The sequence below is a fragment of the Lathyrus oleraceus genome, chromosome 3 (assembly GCF_024323335.1).
Source record: "Lathyrus oleraceus cultivar Zhongwan6 chromosome 3, CAAS_Psat_ZW6_1.0, whole genome shotgun sequence".
NCBI classification, from domain to species: Eukaryota; Viridiplantae; Streptophyta; class Magnoliopsida; order Fabales; family Fabaceae; genus Lathyrus; species Lathyrus oleraceus.
The window spans coordinates 280,290,410-280,307,925 of record NC_066581.1 but is presented as its reverse complement, the minus strand read 5'-3'; the positions used below and the strand labels follow the sequence as shown (position 1 = coordinate 280,307,925).

Below are 17,516 nucleotides of genomic sequence, written 5' to 3'. Positions count from 1 at the left end.
TATCATCTACGCCAAGAAAATGTCAATGCAAACTAATAATGATCAGTTATTAATTCACTATTTCCAAGATAGTCTGATTGGTGTCGCTCTTAGGTGGTACATGGGGCTAGATAGTGCAAGTGTTCGCACATTCAATGATTTAGGCGAAGCTTTTATGAAATAGTATAAATACAATGTGGGCATGGCGCATGATAGAGACCAGCTGAGGTCTATGTATTAGAAGGACAAAGATACATTCAAAGAGTATTCCCAGAGGTGGAGAGAGCTTACTGCTTAGATCAATCCTCCGTTGGAAGAAAAAAAGATGACCAAGATTTTCCTTAAGACCCTGAGTTCATTTTATTATGAACGCATGATTGCTAGTGCCCCCAGTGATTTTACCGAAATGGTAAACATGGGGATGAGGTTAGATGAAGGAGTTCGAGAAGGACATTTGTCTAAGGAAGAGGTATCACCAAGCAAGAAATATGGAAGCAATTTCGCCAGAAAGAAGGAAGGTGAAACTAATGCAGTGTCTATAGGGAGGCAGAGGAGGCCTCATGTTAAAAGGAATCCGCAACCGCGCCAGCATCATCACCAAGTTTCATCCGTTATTCTGGTATTTTCAAACAATCAATCAGCACCAGTTCAACAACAACATCAATAATAGCCACAACAAAGAACAAACAATTACAACAACAATAATAAACAACAACAGAATTTCGAGAGGAATAAGGTCTCTTTTGACCCTATTCCTATGTCATATGCCGAACTTTATCCGCCTTTGGTTCTCAAGAACCTACTCCAACCAAGAAATCCACCACAAATTCCAGAACCACTTCCATGGTGGTATAAGCCAGAACTCCGTTGCGCCTTTCATCAAGGAGCTCCTGGCCATGATATTGAAAATTGTTACCCATTGAAGTACGAGGTCCAGAAGTTAGTGAAGAGTGGGATGGTGTCCTTTGAGGACTGGGCGCCGAATGTGAAAGTTAACTTGTTGCCTGCTCATGGTAATTCCTCTATTAATATGGTAGATGGTTGTCCAAGAAGTTTCTGAGTGTTTGATGTGCGACGTATTCGTCGGTCCTTGGTAAAGATGCATAAGACCATGTGTACCATCAGTGATTGTGAGCACGACCATGATGGTTGTGCAATTTGCAGTGTAAACCCCTGTGGGTGTTCAATCGTCAAGAAAGATATCCAAAAGTTGATGGATGAGAATGTAATCCAGATTCAACAGTCAATGGATATATATGATATGAATGTGATAGTAGCAGTGTTTAAGACCCCGGAGCGGGTAGTGATTCAGTTTGATAGCAGTAACAGTAACAACGTCAATAGATCGGTATCACCGTTAGTGATACGGTTAGCGGGCCCCGTCCCGTATGCATCCAATAGAGCTGTTCCATACTAGTATAATGCAACAATGATAGAGAACAGTCAAGAGGTTTCGTTGCCTATGGAAAATTCTATTGTGAATATTGCCGATATAGCGAAGGTGACCCGTAGCGATCGTGTTTTTGGACCTGTCTTTCTGAAAGAGGTGGTGGAAGATGAGTCTATTGGTAAGAAAGTTGATGTACGTATGATGAATCCGGCTAGTGCTCCAATGTGTCAGTCTGGCGAGTCCAGCAAATTGAAGCCTAATGATGATGATGAGGTACTAAGATTGATTAAGAAAAGTGAATTTAATATGGTGGAGCAGCTACTCCAAACTCCTTCGAAGATTTCAGTGTTGTCTCTGCTTATGAATTCTGAAGCGCATAGAGAAGCATTGCAAAGAGTGTTGGAGCAAGCCTACATAGAGCATGACGTAACTGTGGATCAATTTGACCATATTATGGCTAACATCACTTCCTGAAACAATCTAAGCTTTTGTGATGAAGAGCTTCCCGAGGAGGGTAGAAATCACAATCTAGCACTGCATATATCGATGAACTGCAAGGAGGATGAATTGTCAAATGTGTTGGTTGATATGGTTCTTCTCTGAACGTACTTCCAAAATCAACTCTATCCAGATTATCCTATCAAGGCGCCCCTATGAGGTACAGTGGCGTGATCGTCAAAGCTTTTGATGGTTCTCGCAAGACTGTTATAGGAGAAGTGGACCTTCCGGTGAAGATAGGTCCGAGTAATTTCCAAGTTACTTTTCAAGTAATGGATATCCACCCGACCTATAGATGCTTGTTGGGAAGGCCATCGATCCATTAAGCTGGAGCTGTAACGTCCACTCTACACCAGAAATTGAAATTTGTAAAGAATGACAAGCTTGTCATTATGGGTGGGGAGAAAGCGCTGTTGGTGAGCCATTTGTCGTTCTTTTCATATGTGGAAGATGAGGAGGAGGTTGGAACTCCGTTCCAAGCTCTATCTATTGCTGAAGTGAAGAAAACTGGGGCACCCATGTCCTCTTTCAAAGACGCTCAGAAAATTATTGAAGATGGCAATTCAGATCAGTGGGGCCGCATGGTAAAGATCGCCGAGAACAAGAACAGAGCCGGATTGGGATTTCAGCGAGGGTCGTCTTGTGTCAAAGTTGAATATGTGCAACCTAGTTTCTGTAGCGGAGGGTTCATCCATAGTAATGAACAACACTCAGCTGTTGTGATCGAAGGTGATGAAGATGAAGATTGCGCCAATTTTGTGACGCATGGAAAGGCTTGCAATAATTGGGTTGTTGTTGACGTTCCTATTATTGTCCATCCCTCTAAGTAATTTGTTTTTCATTATTTTAAGAAAAATCCTTCTCTTATGCCTAAGGGAAAAGTGAACATTGTTGGGCATTTTTCAAATTATCATCAATAAAATGCAATTCTATTCATCCACATCTATGATGTTTTATTTTTACTTTTTACTTTTCTGAAAATGGTAATCACATAAAACATGATTGAATAAATAATAAATTGTCCATTTGCATAATATTTGGTCACAATTCACTTCTCTAAAATCAAAATATCAAATCATTATGCATGTTGGTTTCTAAACCCATTGAATACAATGATCCTACTCATTCTCCAAACTTTGAACTCCTTGTGTTTGAGGTTGAGGAAGAAAGTGATGAAGAAGTGTCTGATGAATTGTCTCGTCCACTTGAGCACAAGGAAAAAGCCATTCAGCCATTCGAAGAGCAGATTGAGGTAGTCAACTTGGGTTCCGAAGATGATGTGAAGGAAGTCAAGATTGGGTCCCAACTGTGTCCAGAGGTTAAGAAGGGGTTGATTGATCTTCTCCGAGAGTATTCAGATGTGTTTGCTTGGTCCTATCAAGATATGCCTGGTTTGGATTCTGAGATTGTGGAGCATAGATTTCCATTGAAGCCAGAATGCCCGCCAGTCAAGCAGAAGTTGAGAAGAACTCATCCTGATATGGCAACGAAAATCAAAGAAGAAATGCAAAAGCATATCGATGTCGGTTTCCTTGTTACTGTTGAGTATTTATAGTGGGTGGCCAACATTGTGCCTGTTCCGAAAAAGGATGGAAAAGTCCGCATGTGTGTTGATTATAGAGATTTGAAGAAAGTTATTTCGAAAGATGATTTCCCTCTGTCACATATTGACATGTTGGTAGACAATACATCTAAATTCAAAGTCTTTTCGTTTATGGACGGATTTTTCGGATATAATCAGATTAAGATGGCACCCGAAGATATGGAGAAGACCACATTCATTACACCCTGGAGAATATTCTGTTATAGAGTGATGCCTTTTGGTTTAAAGAATGTTGGTGCAACGTACTAGAGAGCTATGACCATTCTTTTTCATGATATGATTCATAAAGAGATCGAAGTGTATGTTGATGATATGATTGCTAAATCCAATGATGAAGAAGAGCATATTGAGCATTTGTTGAAGTTATTCCAGCGTTTGAGGAAGTACAAACTCCGCTTGAATCCCAATAAGTGTACTTTTGGTGTTCGTTCTGGTAAGTTATTGGGCTTTATTGTCAGCGAGAAGGGTATTGAAGTTGATCCTGCCAAGGTCAAAGCAATACAAGAGATGCCTACGCCCAAAACTGAGAAGCAAGTCAGAGGTTTCCTCGGCTGCTTGAACTATATCTCAAGATTTACATCGCATATGACTGCTACATGTGCGCCTATATTCAAGCTTATTCGGAAAGATCAATCTTGTGATTAGACCGAAGATTTCCAGAAAGCTTTTGACAGTATCAAAGAGTATCTGCTTGAGCCTCTGATTCTGTCTCCGCCTGTCGAAGGAAGACCATTGATCATGTATTTTATTGTGCTTGAAGAAAGTATGGGTTGTGTTCTTGGTCAACAAGATGAAAATGGAAAGAAAGAATATGTTATTTACTACCTCAGTAAGAAATTCACCGACTGTGAGACTCGGTATTCTATGCTTGAGAAAACTTGTTGCGCATTCGCTTGGGCTGCTAAGCGTCTGCGCCAATATATGTTGAATCATACTACTTGGTTGATATCCAAAATGGATCCAATCAAGTACATTTTTTAGAAGCCTGCTTTAACTGGTAGGATTCACTTGTTTATGGCATGGAAGTTGTGCTCCCAATAGAGGTTGAGATCCCGTCACTGCGTGTTTTGATGGAAGCCAAGTTGACAAAAGTTGAATGGTGTCAAACCAGGTATGACCAGAGTAAATTTAATCAAAGAGAAGAGGATGATTGCATGTGCCATGGTCAGTTATATCATAAAATAATGAAGAAAGCATTTGATAAGAAGGTCATACCTCGTGTATTCAGAGAAGGTGACCTTGTGCTCAAGAAGATTTTATCCTTTAAACCAGATGACAGGGGAAAATGGACTCTTAATTATGAAGGCCCATATGTTGTTAAGAGAGCCTTTTCAGGCAGTGCCTTGATTCTTACAACTATGGATGATGAGGAGTTCACGCATCCTATGAACGCCGATGCAGTCAAGAAATACTTCGCCTAAAAAGAAAAGAACAGTTCGCTAAGTTGAAAACCCGAAAGGGCTGCTTAGGCAAAAATGAGCGTCCCGGTGGATTGAAAACCTGAAAGGGCGATCCAGGCAAAAATTAGAGACATAAAACAGAAAAATCTATCCCGATAAATTGAGTACCCCACCTTGGGGAAATTTATGCAAAAATTAGGGATCATGGCAAGCACCTGCATTCGGTTAACCTTCAATTTTGAATAAATTCTTGAGCACGACGTTTGGTTCTGATTCATCTTCAACCAAATCCAAGAGCACAGTGGATATTGAAGATGGTAGAAGCATTAGTTATCATTGTATTCAATGTAGCCCTTTTCCAAGTAAATTACCATTTTTCAACTTTTGTAAAGATCTATGGAGTCTTGTTATTTACAAACTACCATTCAATTAAATAAATTTGAGCTTTTTATCCAATTGTTTCTACTCTTATTTATCTTTCAGCCAACTAGAATTAAATTTTATGATGATCATTATGAAAGTTGAATTTTAAAAATCAAAATCATGTTTTCTTAAATAATAAAAGCAATTACTTTTTAAGACCAATCGATTTCATTTAAGGAATATCAACAGAGGTTTGAGAACTGGTGAGCCCTAAAATGCGAAGCATTGTTGGTTTTCCCCAAGCAGTTGGCGTGATCTCTGTTTCCTCCCCAGCCGCATATCAGCATCTCCAGCCGAGTTTTGTTGGTTTCCCCAGTTGAGTTTGTAATTGCCTCCCTTGATTTGTAGGTCTATTTTCTCAGCATTTTGCATAGATCCAACACAACATTGTGTTTCCCCTCAAGTCGCCAGCGAATTTCATTCAGCACTGATTCTAGAGCAGTATGTCTGATCCTCTGTAAGGTTGTATCCCATTTGATATGGTGTTGACCTAAAATTCTGCGCAGAATTGATGGTGTAAATCCTCGGAAGATCTTTTCATTTTCCCCAGCCAGGGTTAAGCCTTTGTGATGGATAATTCGTGTTCATCCTTTACCTTTCTTTCTCTAGTTGATTCCCTCCTGTTGAGATTGGCTGAGTGTTGTATTGATGGTTCAGACCGGTGACGTTTGTATCCTTTGTGATCATTTTGTCAGCATAATCATCCTATATACATATACATATACATTCATAGATTTCATTATTACATAATTACACTTTGTGATTCATTATTTCTCTGATCCTCTGCTATGGTGGTATCCTTTCCCCCCGCACAGATTCGGTGTGTCTGTCCTCTTTCAATTGTAGAGTGTCAGCCCCTTAAGCAGAAAAAATTTAACCTTTCTCATTCCCCACTGAGTTATTTCCTCGTGGATGATTATTATTCCAGGTTCCTCTCCAGTTGATTATCTGGATGGAACCACTCCCCCTGAGTTATATCCTCATTGGCTTGAGTCTTTGATTGACCTTTTATTTCTAGATCTTGCCTAGATAGATGCTTTTGGGTCCCCTGAGAGTCGATTACCCAATAACTGGTAATATTCTTCTCGATTTGCGAGTATTTTACTCTTGCCGAATACCCGGTAAAAGTAATCTATTTCCTTTATTCTCCCCAGCGGATCCATTTTCACATTTCCCCATAAAGTCTATCCTTGATATGTTCATCTTAACTGATGACGGATTTTCTTTCATTTTTGAGTTTATCCTTGATATGTTCATCTTAACCGATGACGGATATTCTCGTTTTGGTATTCTACCCAGTAAAAAGGTAGTTGTAATCCATATTTCCTTTCCCAAATGGTTAATCCTTGATATGTTCATCCTAACCGATGACGGGTTTCCTCCTCTTTTTGTCCTTCTGCCCAGTAGCCGGTAGTTATAAATCCTATTTCCCCTTGCGGAGTCTATCCTTGATATGTTCATCCTAACCGATGACGGATATTCTCTTTTGGTATTCTATCTAGTAACTGATAGATATAATTCCTATTTCTCCCTTCGGAGTTTATCCTTGATATGTTCATCCTAACCGATGACGAATATTCTCTTTTTTGTATTCTATCCAGTAACTGATAGATGTAATTCCTACTTTTTTAGGAATTATATCCTTGATATGTTCATCGTAATCGATGACGGATATTCTTCCTTTTGAGTTTATCCTTGATATGTTCACTTTAATCAGTGACAGATATTCTCTTTCTTTGGTCTTCTACCTAGACCAATAGTTGTAAATCCTATTTTGGCTTTTCCCCGGCAGGTTATTCTTACCTAGTAACTGGTAATGAATACACCTCCTGGTTTCCCTCAACGAGTCATCCTTGATATGTTTACCCTAAGCGGTAACGAATGTCCTCTCTGACAGATTTTGTTATCTCCTTACCCAGTAACCGGTAGTAGATAATATACTTCTAATACTCCTGTGTTGAAGTTCATTTCTTCCCCAGTCGAGTTTGAGTGCGCATTTCCTCAGTGGAATCGTCGTCCCCTACTTGGCTCAGGCATTTCAGCTTTGTTCTGATATACTTGTGTCCCCTGCAAATTTCCTTCTTACCCGGCTGAGTCTTTCCATTTATTTATTTTCATGGAATCTCTCGTGTCCCCCGGCAGTTTTAAGTCATAGCCTGGCCTACGCATAACTTTTTATCCCCCAGAGTCTCTATCTTCCCAGTGAGTTTCCCTTATGGAATGCATTATGCTCCTGCGGACTTTCAGTCTCTCCGGATTCTTTTCCTTTATGGTAATATTTTCCCCACAGAGATTATTTTTAGCATTCATATCATATGCATCATGAGGTCTCTTAGGGACCAAAATTTGTTTATATTGTTGTTATTTAAGTCCATTCTACTGAGTCGATACGAAGATTTTAACCTTCATCTCCTCAGCTAGAACGTCCTTAAATATGGGCAACTGTAAGACCCCAATTTTGACCCTGAGATCCCTCATGATATCTCATCATATGCATTAGCATTGGAATCACAACTTGGCATCCTCCTCACCCCTTATTCATTGGGTTTGCATTGGGAGAGATCACCAAGCACATTTTAATTGTATCATACTTAATTTTTCTTTTATTTACTAAGCAAAAAACCAAAAATATGCCAATATATAGTTTGTTGCTTTTGTAGGTTACATGCTCACATATGCTCTATCAAGCTCATATCTAGGGTTTGAGACCCTTAATGCAAGGAGCTCAATCAATAATTGGTTTACATTGGCTATAAGTATCATATATGGATCCCCATGATCTTCACATGTTATTTTGATCAAGAAATCATCAAGAGTTTGGAGTTGGTTTGCCTTGGAAACCCTAATTCATTTGGGTATCTTGTGTGACTTCTTCAACAAGTTTCTTCAACAATTGATCAAATATTTCAAGGGATACTTCACATTACATCATATTATGCATATATGATCCTCCATGAGTCCCAAAAGTCAAGAGAATGTCAAGCTAGCAAGTTGGTTCATGGTGGTTGACCAGAGAAAGTCAACTGGTCAAAACTGGGGTTCCCTAGACCCAATCTCCTACAATTTTTGTCATATGAAAATGATTCCAAGAGTAAAGTTACTCTAAATTACATTACAAACAACTTTCATGTTGAAGTCAAGATCTAGTTTTTCTTATAAAGTCATTTTTTATGGTGAACGATTATAGGTCATTTTGTTTGAACCCTAGTTTGGAGGTCAACTTACCAAGACCATAACTTGCTCAATTTTTATGATATCAAAGCCATTAAAATTTCATGATCAAATTCAATATGTCTACTTCAACTTTAATGTTTGGAGTAAGTGCAAATTCAACTTACAAATGCATGTTCCAAGAGGAAACATTATAGGTCATTTTGGACTAATACCATTGAACAAGTGATTTTCCTCAACTTCTAAAATGCATAACTCCTTCATGCCAAATCCAAATGAGGTCAAATTTGTGACAAAATTGAAGGGGTTTGAAAGGGATACAACTTTTATGAAGGAACATTTTTCATTTGAAGTCCATAGAAAAAGTTATTCAAGGTGGAAGAAGTGAACATTTGACTTGGGACTTAGAAAATTTTCAAATATGTTTGATTTCCCAAACTTCCACCTCAAAATTCATCATGATCCAATATTAAAATGAAAAAGTGTTCAACATGAAAGTTTTTCCCCGTGATCCCACCTTTCCAAAAAATCCAAAATCATCTCATTTGGACAAAGCATGAGGGACTTGTACATGGGTGTAAGTTAAAGCACCATTTGGATAATTTCAAGTTCCAATTTTCACACACATTTGCATGAGCTTCTAACATGATTTCAGCATATTGTACATTGGATTTTGGATCAGAACACATCATCTCATGGGCCTAGTGCACGCCCATGCATCCATGCAAGGGAGAACTTGAAATTTTTCCAAAATTGGAAGTGTGCAAATATCAATCACATTGGCTATAAATAAGACCCTTCATGCTCATAATTATCGACCTCATTCCCAAGCTTTGAACCTACAACCATAAACCCTCACCATTGAAGGATAAACTTGAGGATTTTCTTTGAAAATCGAGTTTCAATTCTCCATATGTTTTGAGATTGAAACTCCAAGAGTCCATCCCTTTCCTTGAGCTATTTCTCTTCCATCAAGCATCTGAAGCAAGGCCAAGCATAATCGGAAGCAAGATCAAGACAATCTGAATCTCCATTGAAGGTGAATTTTCATATTTTTCATCTCTTTGATTCTCCCTCAATTCTCCACCATTCTTTTTGATTTTTGGTTGTCTGAAGTCCTACCAATATAGACAAGAAGATTGAGTTGTTTTGAGGTCAAATCGAAGCAACTCAGTTTATTATCCTCAAAATTTAAATCCCTGTATCTTTTTATATACTTGGAATTGGACAAAATTGAGGTCAGATTCGTGCTCCTGAGCATTTTTCCTTCAAAATAGTGTACTCATTTTTCATTTTTCTTTGAGTTAAGTTTGGACCAGTCTGGTGGTCCTCACCGGAGAAGATGACCGGAGTTAGGGCTTCAGTGGTGTTTTGGTAAGGTTTCAACCATCTGATCTGGTCCACAGCTTCTAATCTCATCCATCCAAAGTAATTATCACGTGTATGGGATAGTTGACTTCAGAACACATGGAACGCGCGTTTTCATCCATCTGATCCGTCACCTCAATTAATGAGGGAGATCAGATGGTTCTCGTTTTTTTGAATTTCTGATTATTTCATTTAATTGCTTATTTTTAATTAATTCATATTAATTTCATTATTAATCCAAAAAATATGGGACTTTCACCAAAAAAAATCAAATATTTTTCTCTTTCATATTCTGAATTAAAATTATTTTTTTGGATTAATTTTGATATTTTTTATGATTTGATTTTTTGTATGCAGATTTTTAATTGTTTAAAAATACTTTTGACTTTTCAAAAATATTGAATTTTTTTCTCCAAGATCCTTTGACCTTGTTTGACCTATGATAAATCTCTTGGCCATTTATTTGGTGTTTTGAAGAGGTTTTAGGTTTTTGATAAAACATAATTTAACTTAATGCATTTTAATTTGATTTTTAAATTATTTAAATTGTGTGAAAATTATGTTGAGCCATTTTTATTGACTTGTGAAGTTTGACTATGTATTTGGGTCTTGATTAAGGTTGATTTGACTTTTGTTGGATTAAAATCATTGGATTTAGGGGATTGATGAAATGCACATTTCATCTCCCAAAATGAATGAATGATTTTAATTTGATAAAAAATTCCTCCCATGACCAATTTGTGTTTGTCTCATTTCCCCTCCCTCTTCATCTTCAATCCCGTTCTATCCCATCCCTCTCATTGACCAATGAAGTCTCAATATCCTAAGGCTAATTGGTTCATCAATAACTTATGTTAGATGAACCAATACAAGTATGAATGAGATTAGGTTCATCCTTTGATCATTCTCTTTTTGTGTGCGGTATGTTTTAGGAGTATGGTCCATTATACCATATCTCTAACATGCATTAACACTAAAAAATTTATTGCCCGACCTCAGATAGTTGTGACTTCTACATAAGTCCAATTACGATTGCTTAACATAGCGCTAAATTTTGACCCAAAGGCATAGCATTCTAGTAAGTGAGATTGCAAGTCTCCCCCCCCCCCCCTTCATGGTATTGTGTGGAAACTTGGCCTTTTTTTCTTCCTTTGGAAGATGTCTTGGTTCAAGGGTCCATGCTTGTGAATAGAGGGTTGAGTGTTCTCCAAAGAATGACTTAAACAATTGAAAAACAAAACTCCATTAACATCTAATCAATTAACATTTGACTAACATTTTAATTACAAGTCATTTACTTTATACAATTTAAATTCAAGTCACTTACCATTTCATTTGCCACTTTACATATCATTTAACTTGTTTATGTTAATGCCATTTTCACTTTGCTCACTTGAGCCATATATTGTGTTTGTATATTTTTGCTTGTGTATCTTGTTTGTGTTTGTGGTCTTAGGACCTTAAAATACTTAATAAACAACAAAAACCCCTAAAAATGTTTGTGTGGACTGTTGGATTTGATCTGAGCTTTGGACTTAGAATTAGGCAACATTCCCTATGCAAAAGGACTTGGCCAATGCCAACATTTCTACAAACAAGTTTGTGAATTGAGCTTCCATTTGATGCAAGTATTGAAATCCATTTGAGTTCATCTGCTACATGGTCTTGATCCAAATGTTACTTTGAACCTGTGTCTAATGCCTTATTCTGAGCCAATCAAGGAGTAGGTCATCTGATACATGGGAAGATTATGAAGAAGACTGTGAAGTTGCTAGCTTGGATGTGGCTATCTTTATTTAATATCTCGCTCTTCATTTTGCTACTTGCTTATTGATATTGCTTGATTTAAAGTCCAAAGGAAAAGTGGGTTTCTATATGTCATTCTTGTTTATTGGATTGCATCCCATTGGTCAGATCTTTTCAACTCTTAACTTTAAAAAAAATTAGGATTAGTCTCTTCATCTCCTCCCATTTCTTAAATTTCAAATCTCTCCCCGTTTTCAAAAGCTTCTTTGCTTGTGATTTCTAAACTGACTCTTTTGCAAATTAGAAACTTTGGCCTTATGCCATTGCATTTTTTTAAAATCTTTTCTTAAATCAAACTTGTAATGAATATAATTATATTGATTTAAAATTTCAAAAGACAAAAAGAACTAACACTCATTCAAACTCTTTTAGGCCCCTTTGTGCCTCTTTAAAACTTAAACTTTTGTTAAAAGCAATTCACTCACTTTGAAATTGATACCACGAACTACGAGGTTTTGATCCCTCATTTTTATGTTGGTACGTAGGCACAAGTCCGAAGGTCTTGTCAAACACAAAAATATAATTAATTAATGCTTTCCTCATCCTCACACTGTATTTATTGCAAACATTTTTTATACTAAAACACGTGCGCACATAAAAAAGGGCTCTCTAGGAGTACCTAGGACACTTTGGGTGCTAACACCTTCCCTTTATGTAACCAACCCCCTTACCTGTAATCTTTGGCATTTTATTAGTTTTGATTTGAAAACTTCTTATCTTTTGGGTTTTGTACGTACTTTTTCCTTTTTCCTTTGGAAACAATAAAAGCGCGGTGGCGACTTTGGTTTTATTGACGTTAAGTTTACCCATAGCTTAATGGTCATGAATTTACCGCTACAATCCAACAGTGTTTTCTATAACCCATATCCATGATCAGAAGGAGAGTTAAAGGTGGGAGACATGTTCCGCACTGAAGAAGAATGTGTGCGAGCTATCAAAAAATTCCACATGAACAACTCTGCTGATTTTATAGTGAAACACACTGATTCGAGAAGGTATGTCCTCGAATGTCGTAACATCCTTTGTAAGTTTCGGTTGGCTGCGTCTTACAAAAAGAAAAGCGACTGTTGGGAGATAACTTCAATAGACCGACCTCATAGTTGCATTGCAACTAATATTGAACAAGATCATCGTAAATTAAGCGCTGCATTGATATGTCAAGATATTATGCCACTTGTTAACAAAGATTCATCAGTGAAGGTGAGTATAATTATATCCCATATCAGAACAAGATATAATTATACTCCATCTTACAAGAAAGCGTGGATTGCAAGGATAAAGGCTATTGAACAGGTGGTATAATGAAGATGCATAAAGATGGTTGAATAACATACCAGTAGAGTAGTGGACAAGGGCATTTGATGGAGGTTGTCGACGGGGCCACATGACAACAAACCTTGTGGAATGCATGAACGGGGTATTCAAATGCATTAGAAATCTGCCAATAACCGCCTTGGTCAGATCAACCTATTATAGGTTGGCTTCTACGTTCACAACTAGAGGTGAAAGATGGAGTGCGATGTTAATATATGGGCAAGTATTAAATGAGTGTTGCATGAAAGTCATGAAAGAGGAGAGCAGCAAAGCTAGCACACACGCTGTAATAGTCTTTGACCGTCATAAGCAAAATTTCAGCATCTAGGAAACAACGGACCACATGAGGGGAGACCAAATTTAGCCTATGTTGTTAGACTAAACAGAAGTTGGTGCGATTGTGGAAAATTCCATGCCTTTCGCATTCCTTACTCCCATGTCATTGCAGCATGCACATATACTCGCCAAGACGCTTAGAGCCATTTATCTGATGTGTACAAGGATGTCAGCGTCATGAATATATATAATAAAAGCTTCCCAGTGCTACCAATGGAGGAATACTGGCCTTCATACGAAGGTGACATAGTTTAGCACAACGACGAGATGCGTAGAAAGAAAAAATGAAGGCCAAATAGCACACATATCAAGACAGAAATGGATACGACAGATAAAATGATAAGACTATGTAGTATCTGTCGTCAACCAGGACACAACAAGAACAACTGTCCCAATCGAGGAGCATCATCTGGGTCATAATCTTTTTGTAACATTGTATTTTTGTAACCTTCACTTTTTATATATCATTGAGTTTTTATTACGACGAGGTTCACAATAAAAATCACTACAACATAAGAAAACTGAAGACATAATATTTCTAACTGATTATAACAATCAAAGTGATGTCATCTCGTCCTAACATCATTTCCCTAGCATCCTTATCAGTTTTCATTCGCACCTAACCAAAGATACTATCGAGTCTCTCAATACTTCTAATTTTTTCCCCTTCTGGTATTTTCTCATCTAACCAACGAACCAACTCTCTCTTCAGTTGATTGAAAGTAGTGATGTTCCAGAAGAGCATCAACATCTGAGGTTTGTCTCTCGCATAAATCACATTTCCATAACGACGACGAACATCAAACATGATTGCCAAATGATGAAATGAGATATGGAAAAATGATTCACACAACACCTCTATTTATAACAAAAAAATGCATAATACACTGAGGTGTCAATTCAATTGGCGTCTCCTTTCAAAAAATACACATTGGCACCAATTAAATTGGTTGGACCATGTGCCATCGTCAATCCAATTGGCGTCTGCACTCTATTTTTAAGAGGAGACGTCAATTGGATTGACGTCTTCTCCTAAAAATGGGGTATTTTGGAAAAAAATTGAAAACATGATTATTTTTTAAATAAAATTAAAAAATTGGATTATTTTGATAAAAAAATCTGATTTCTTCACTATCTTTATATTTTCAATATTGCTCTTAAAATTATGTTTTTTCTAAAATTTAAATAAACACTATTAAAATGATAAAGATGTTGTTTAAAGAAATCCACGACCCTTAATGGATGTGATATATTTTTAATTTAATTGTTAAAGGGAAGAATAAGATGGTTTTTTTTTCTTAAATAAAAAACATTTAAATAAAGATGGGAAGAAACGAGTGATATGTCACTAGTTGAGGCATTATTAAATTTAAATGTTGTCGGCATAAGTTACAAAAGCCTGTCTTCTAGTAATAAAGAAAGTAGAACGTGTGGACTTTCCTACCTCTTTCATCAAATCTTGAGCACCCTTTGACATTTTCTCATGTCAACCCCCTAAACACTAGTACTCCCCGTGTCTCTCCGTGTATAGAACTCTTTTACAACATTTAAAGTTACTATTACTAATATAAAGAAGATGAAAAATAATAAGTAATTTAAATAAACTTTTAATTCCTTTATTTAAACATTTTTAGAAAAACTGACCCAAAGTTAGAATGGTGAGCCAACATTCAAAAAAAAATTAAAATTGAGAGACCAGAAGCAAACAAGGAGGCACAGCCTAAAATGCCAATAGGAGATGCACCAAAACCAAATACTAATACAAACAAAATCACTACTATTTTTTCTTCTGTGGTAAATAAATACTGCTACTGAAACCGAAATTTGATCCAATACAGTACCATTTCACTTCACTATATTCTTAAGCCAATTTCTTGAATTCATAAAAATTTAAACTAGTACTAATGTCTCATTTATATTTATTTTTTCAGTTTTAAAAAATACTTTTTTTAAGAATGTCAATACAATATTTTTGAACCAGTACTCTTCATTTATAATAAATCAACAATTCTATTCAATATATTAAAAATTAAATTTTTAATTTTTTTCCCAAAATATTTTGAGGACTTGTTTTATTGAGAAATCTGAAAACACAAAGCAATAAAATTAGCATAGAGATGCCAAAATGCCAACCAAGTTTTCTCTTTCTCTCTCTAACTTGACTTTGTAAAAAACGCCCACTTTTCTCTCTCTATATAAACAAAGTCCATTCTCACTTATTGTAGTAATATCATCTCTCTCACCAAAAGTCAGCGCCTTCTTTTGTCCTTCTCTCTCTCAAAGAAACACAAACTTCACACATTATTGCAGCCTTTGTCTCTTTTTACCTATGGAACAAGATTGGGATCTCCATGCGGTGGTTAGAGGTTGCTCCACCGTCACTTCCACCAACACACCCACACCCACACCCTCTGTTTCTTCTTCCTCCTCCTCTGTTTTCCCTCTCCAACCAGAACCTTCTTCTGCCTTCTCCTCTATCTTTACCACTGAACAAAAACCTCAAACTTTCTCACTTTCAACACACCCTTTTGAACTAAGAACCTCCATTGAAGAGTTGCATGAACTTTGCAAGCCTTTCTTTTCTAGATCAGAGCCTCTTTCTTTGCAAACTTCCCCTCTGTTTTCTTCATTCTCTTATTCCTCCTCTGTAGCACCGAAATTACCTCAAACACAAGACAAACAACAACTGCAACAGAGAACTAAACAATCACACCAGGGTGATTCTCTCACCAACCCAAGATCAAAAAGAAGGTAAAAATAAAATAATTTACTTTTTTTATAATATTCAAAATGGGATCTTGAACTCACCCATCTCATAAAAATCATGTTTATTTCCGCAGGAAAAACCAGCTCAAGAAAGTTTGTCAAGTACCGGTTGAGAGTCTCTCTTCAGACATATGGGCATGGAGAAAATACGGACAAAAACCTATAAAAGGCTCACCATATCCAAGGTGAATTTCAAGAAAAAAAAATCAAAATTTTCGGTTCAGATTTTAGTCAACAAAAACAATTTATGAAGTCATTTTTATTAAATCCTTCTTCTATTTTGCAGGGGTTATTATAGATGTAGCAGTTCTAAAGGTTGTTTAGCAAGAAAGCAAGTTGAAAGAAACAGATCAGATCCAACAATGTTCATAGTAACATATACATCTGAACACAACCATCCTGCTCCAACACACAAAAACTCTCTCGCCGGTTCATCTCGGCAGAAGCCATTAACGCCACCTCAAGGTGAAACAACAAGCAAAGATCTTACAAAACCACCCTCTTCTCCAGAAGACGAAGACGTTCAAAAGTCCGACAGCAAGGAAGATTCTTTGATGGATGACGAAGAAGGAGGAGGAGAAGATGAGTTTGGTTTATCTGAGGTTGTTTTGACAGATGATTTCTTTGAGAGTTTAGATGAACTGAGTCAACTCGGTGGCTCTGGAGATTGTTTCATAGATCCATTTTCTTCTGCCATTGGAATTCCTAACTGGGCTGCTGCCACAGCTGCAGGTGGTAGCTGATTTGTGTTTTGTTGGGAAACTCATTCATCAGAAACATGTTTCTTGCTTTTTCATGGAAGAGAATAGGAGCTTTTTGTTTTTGTTTGTAGAGAAAATGGAACTTTTGGAGGAATCTTTATTAACAATGAAAGTATAGTAAAGTAGGGAGGGATTAGTAGTAGCAAAAGAGATTAAGCTTTTAATTTATCTATGCTAATCTTGTTTAATTTGATTTCATTATTGTTAGACATTCATACTTTCATAATGTAAAGTCAATTTATTTTAGCATCTATTGTCAATTGTCATTTGTATAAGATTTTTGTGTGAACTTCACAAAAATACAAATTTTGCTTTTAAGATCTGTCTTAAATTTTACACCTTCTTATCACTATTTTAAACAAATCTAATTTATTTTTTTTATATTTGATCATTAATATATCCGATTCATAAGATACACACTATTTCATGTAAGAACTTAATTATGTTTAAGTTGAGTTTACATATAAATTAGCAATTGCACTTTGGTTGACTTTTAAACTAGCAATGCATTTTGTGAATATGATATTTAGGTTCTATTTCATTGTTGTTTATTGGGTATTTATTCTAATAGTACTACTATACACGATTAAAAATAGTATTGAATGCAAAAGAGGTTAAGGTAATCAAGGAATTAGATTCCATGGTCCATATTCATTCTGGAAAATCTATATAAATTGTAATGCTAGAAGCAAAGTATGACA

The 17,516-nt window shown here is 36.6% G+C and overlaps 1 protein-coding gene across 1 annotated transcript; it reads left to right on the top strand.

The window, feature by feature from the left end:
- The first annotated feature begins 15,495 nt into the window (after nucleotides 1-15,495).
- On the top strand, nucleotides 15,496-17,061 carry LOC127127028 (WRKY transcription factor 22). Its single transcript, XM_051056112.1, has 3 exons — nucleotides 15,496-16,039; nucleotides 16,129-16,239; nucleotides 16,341-17,061. The coding sequence occupies exons 1-3, from the start codon at nucleotides 15,618-15,620 to the stop codon at nucleotides 16,795-16,797; spliced, it is 990 nt and encodes a 329-aa protein (XP_050912069.1). The 5' UTR covers nucleotides 15,496-15,617; the 3' UTR covers nucleotides 16,798-17,061.
- The last annotated feature ends 455 nt before the right edge of the window (nucleotides 17,062-17,516 follow it).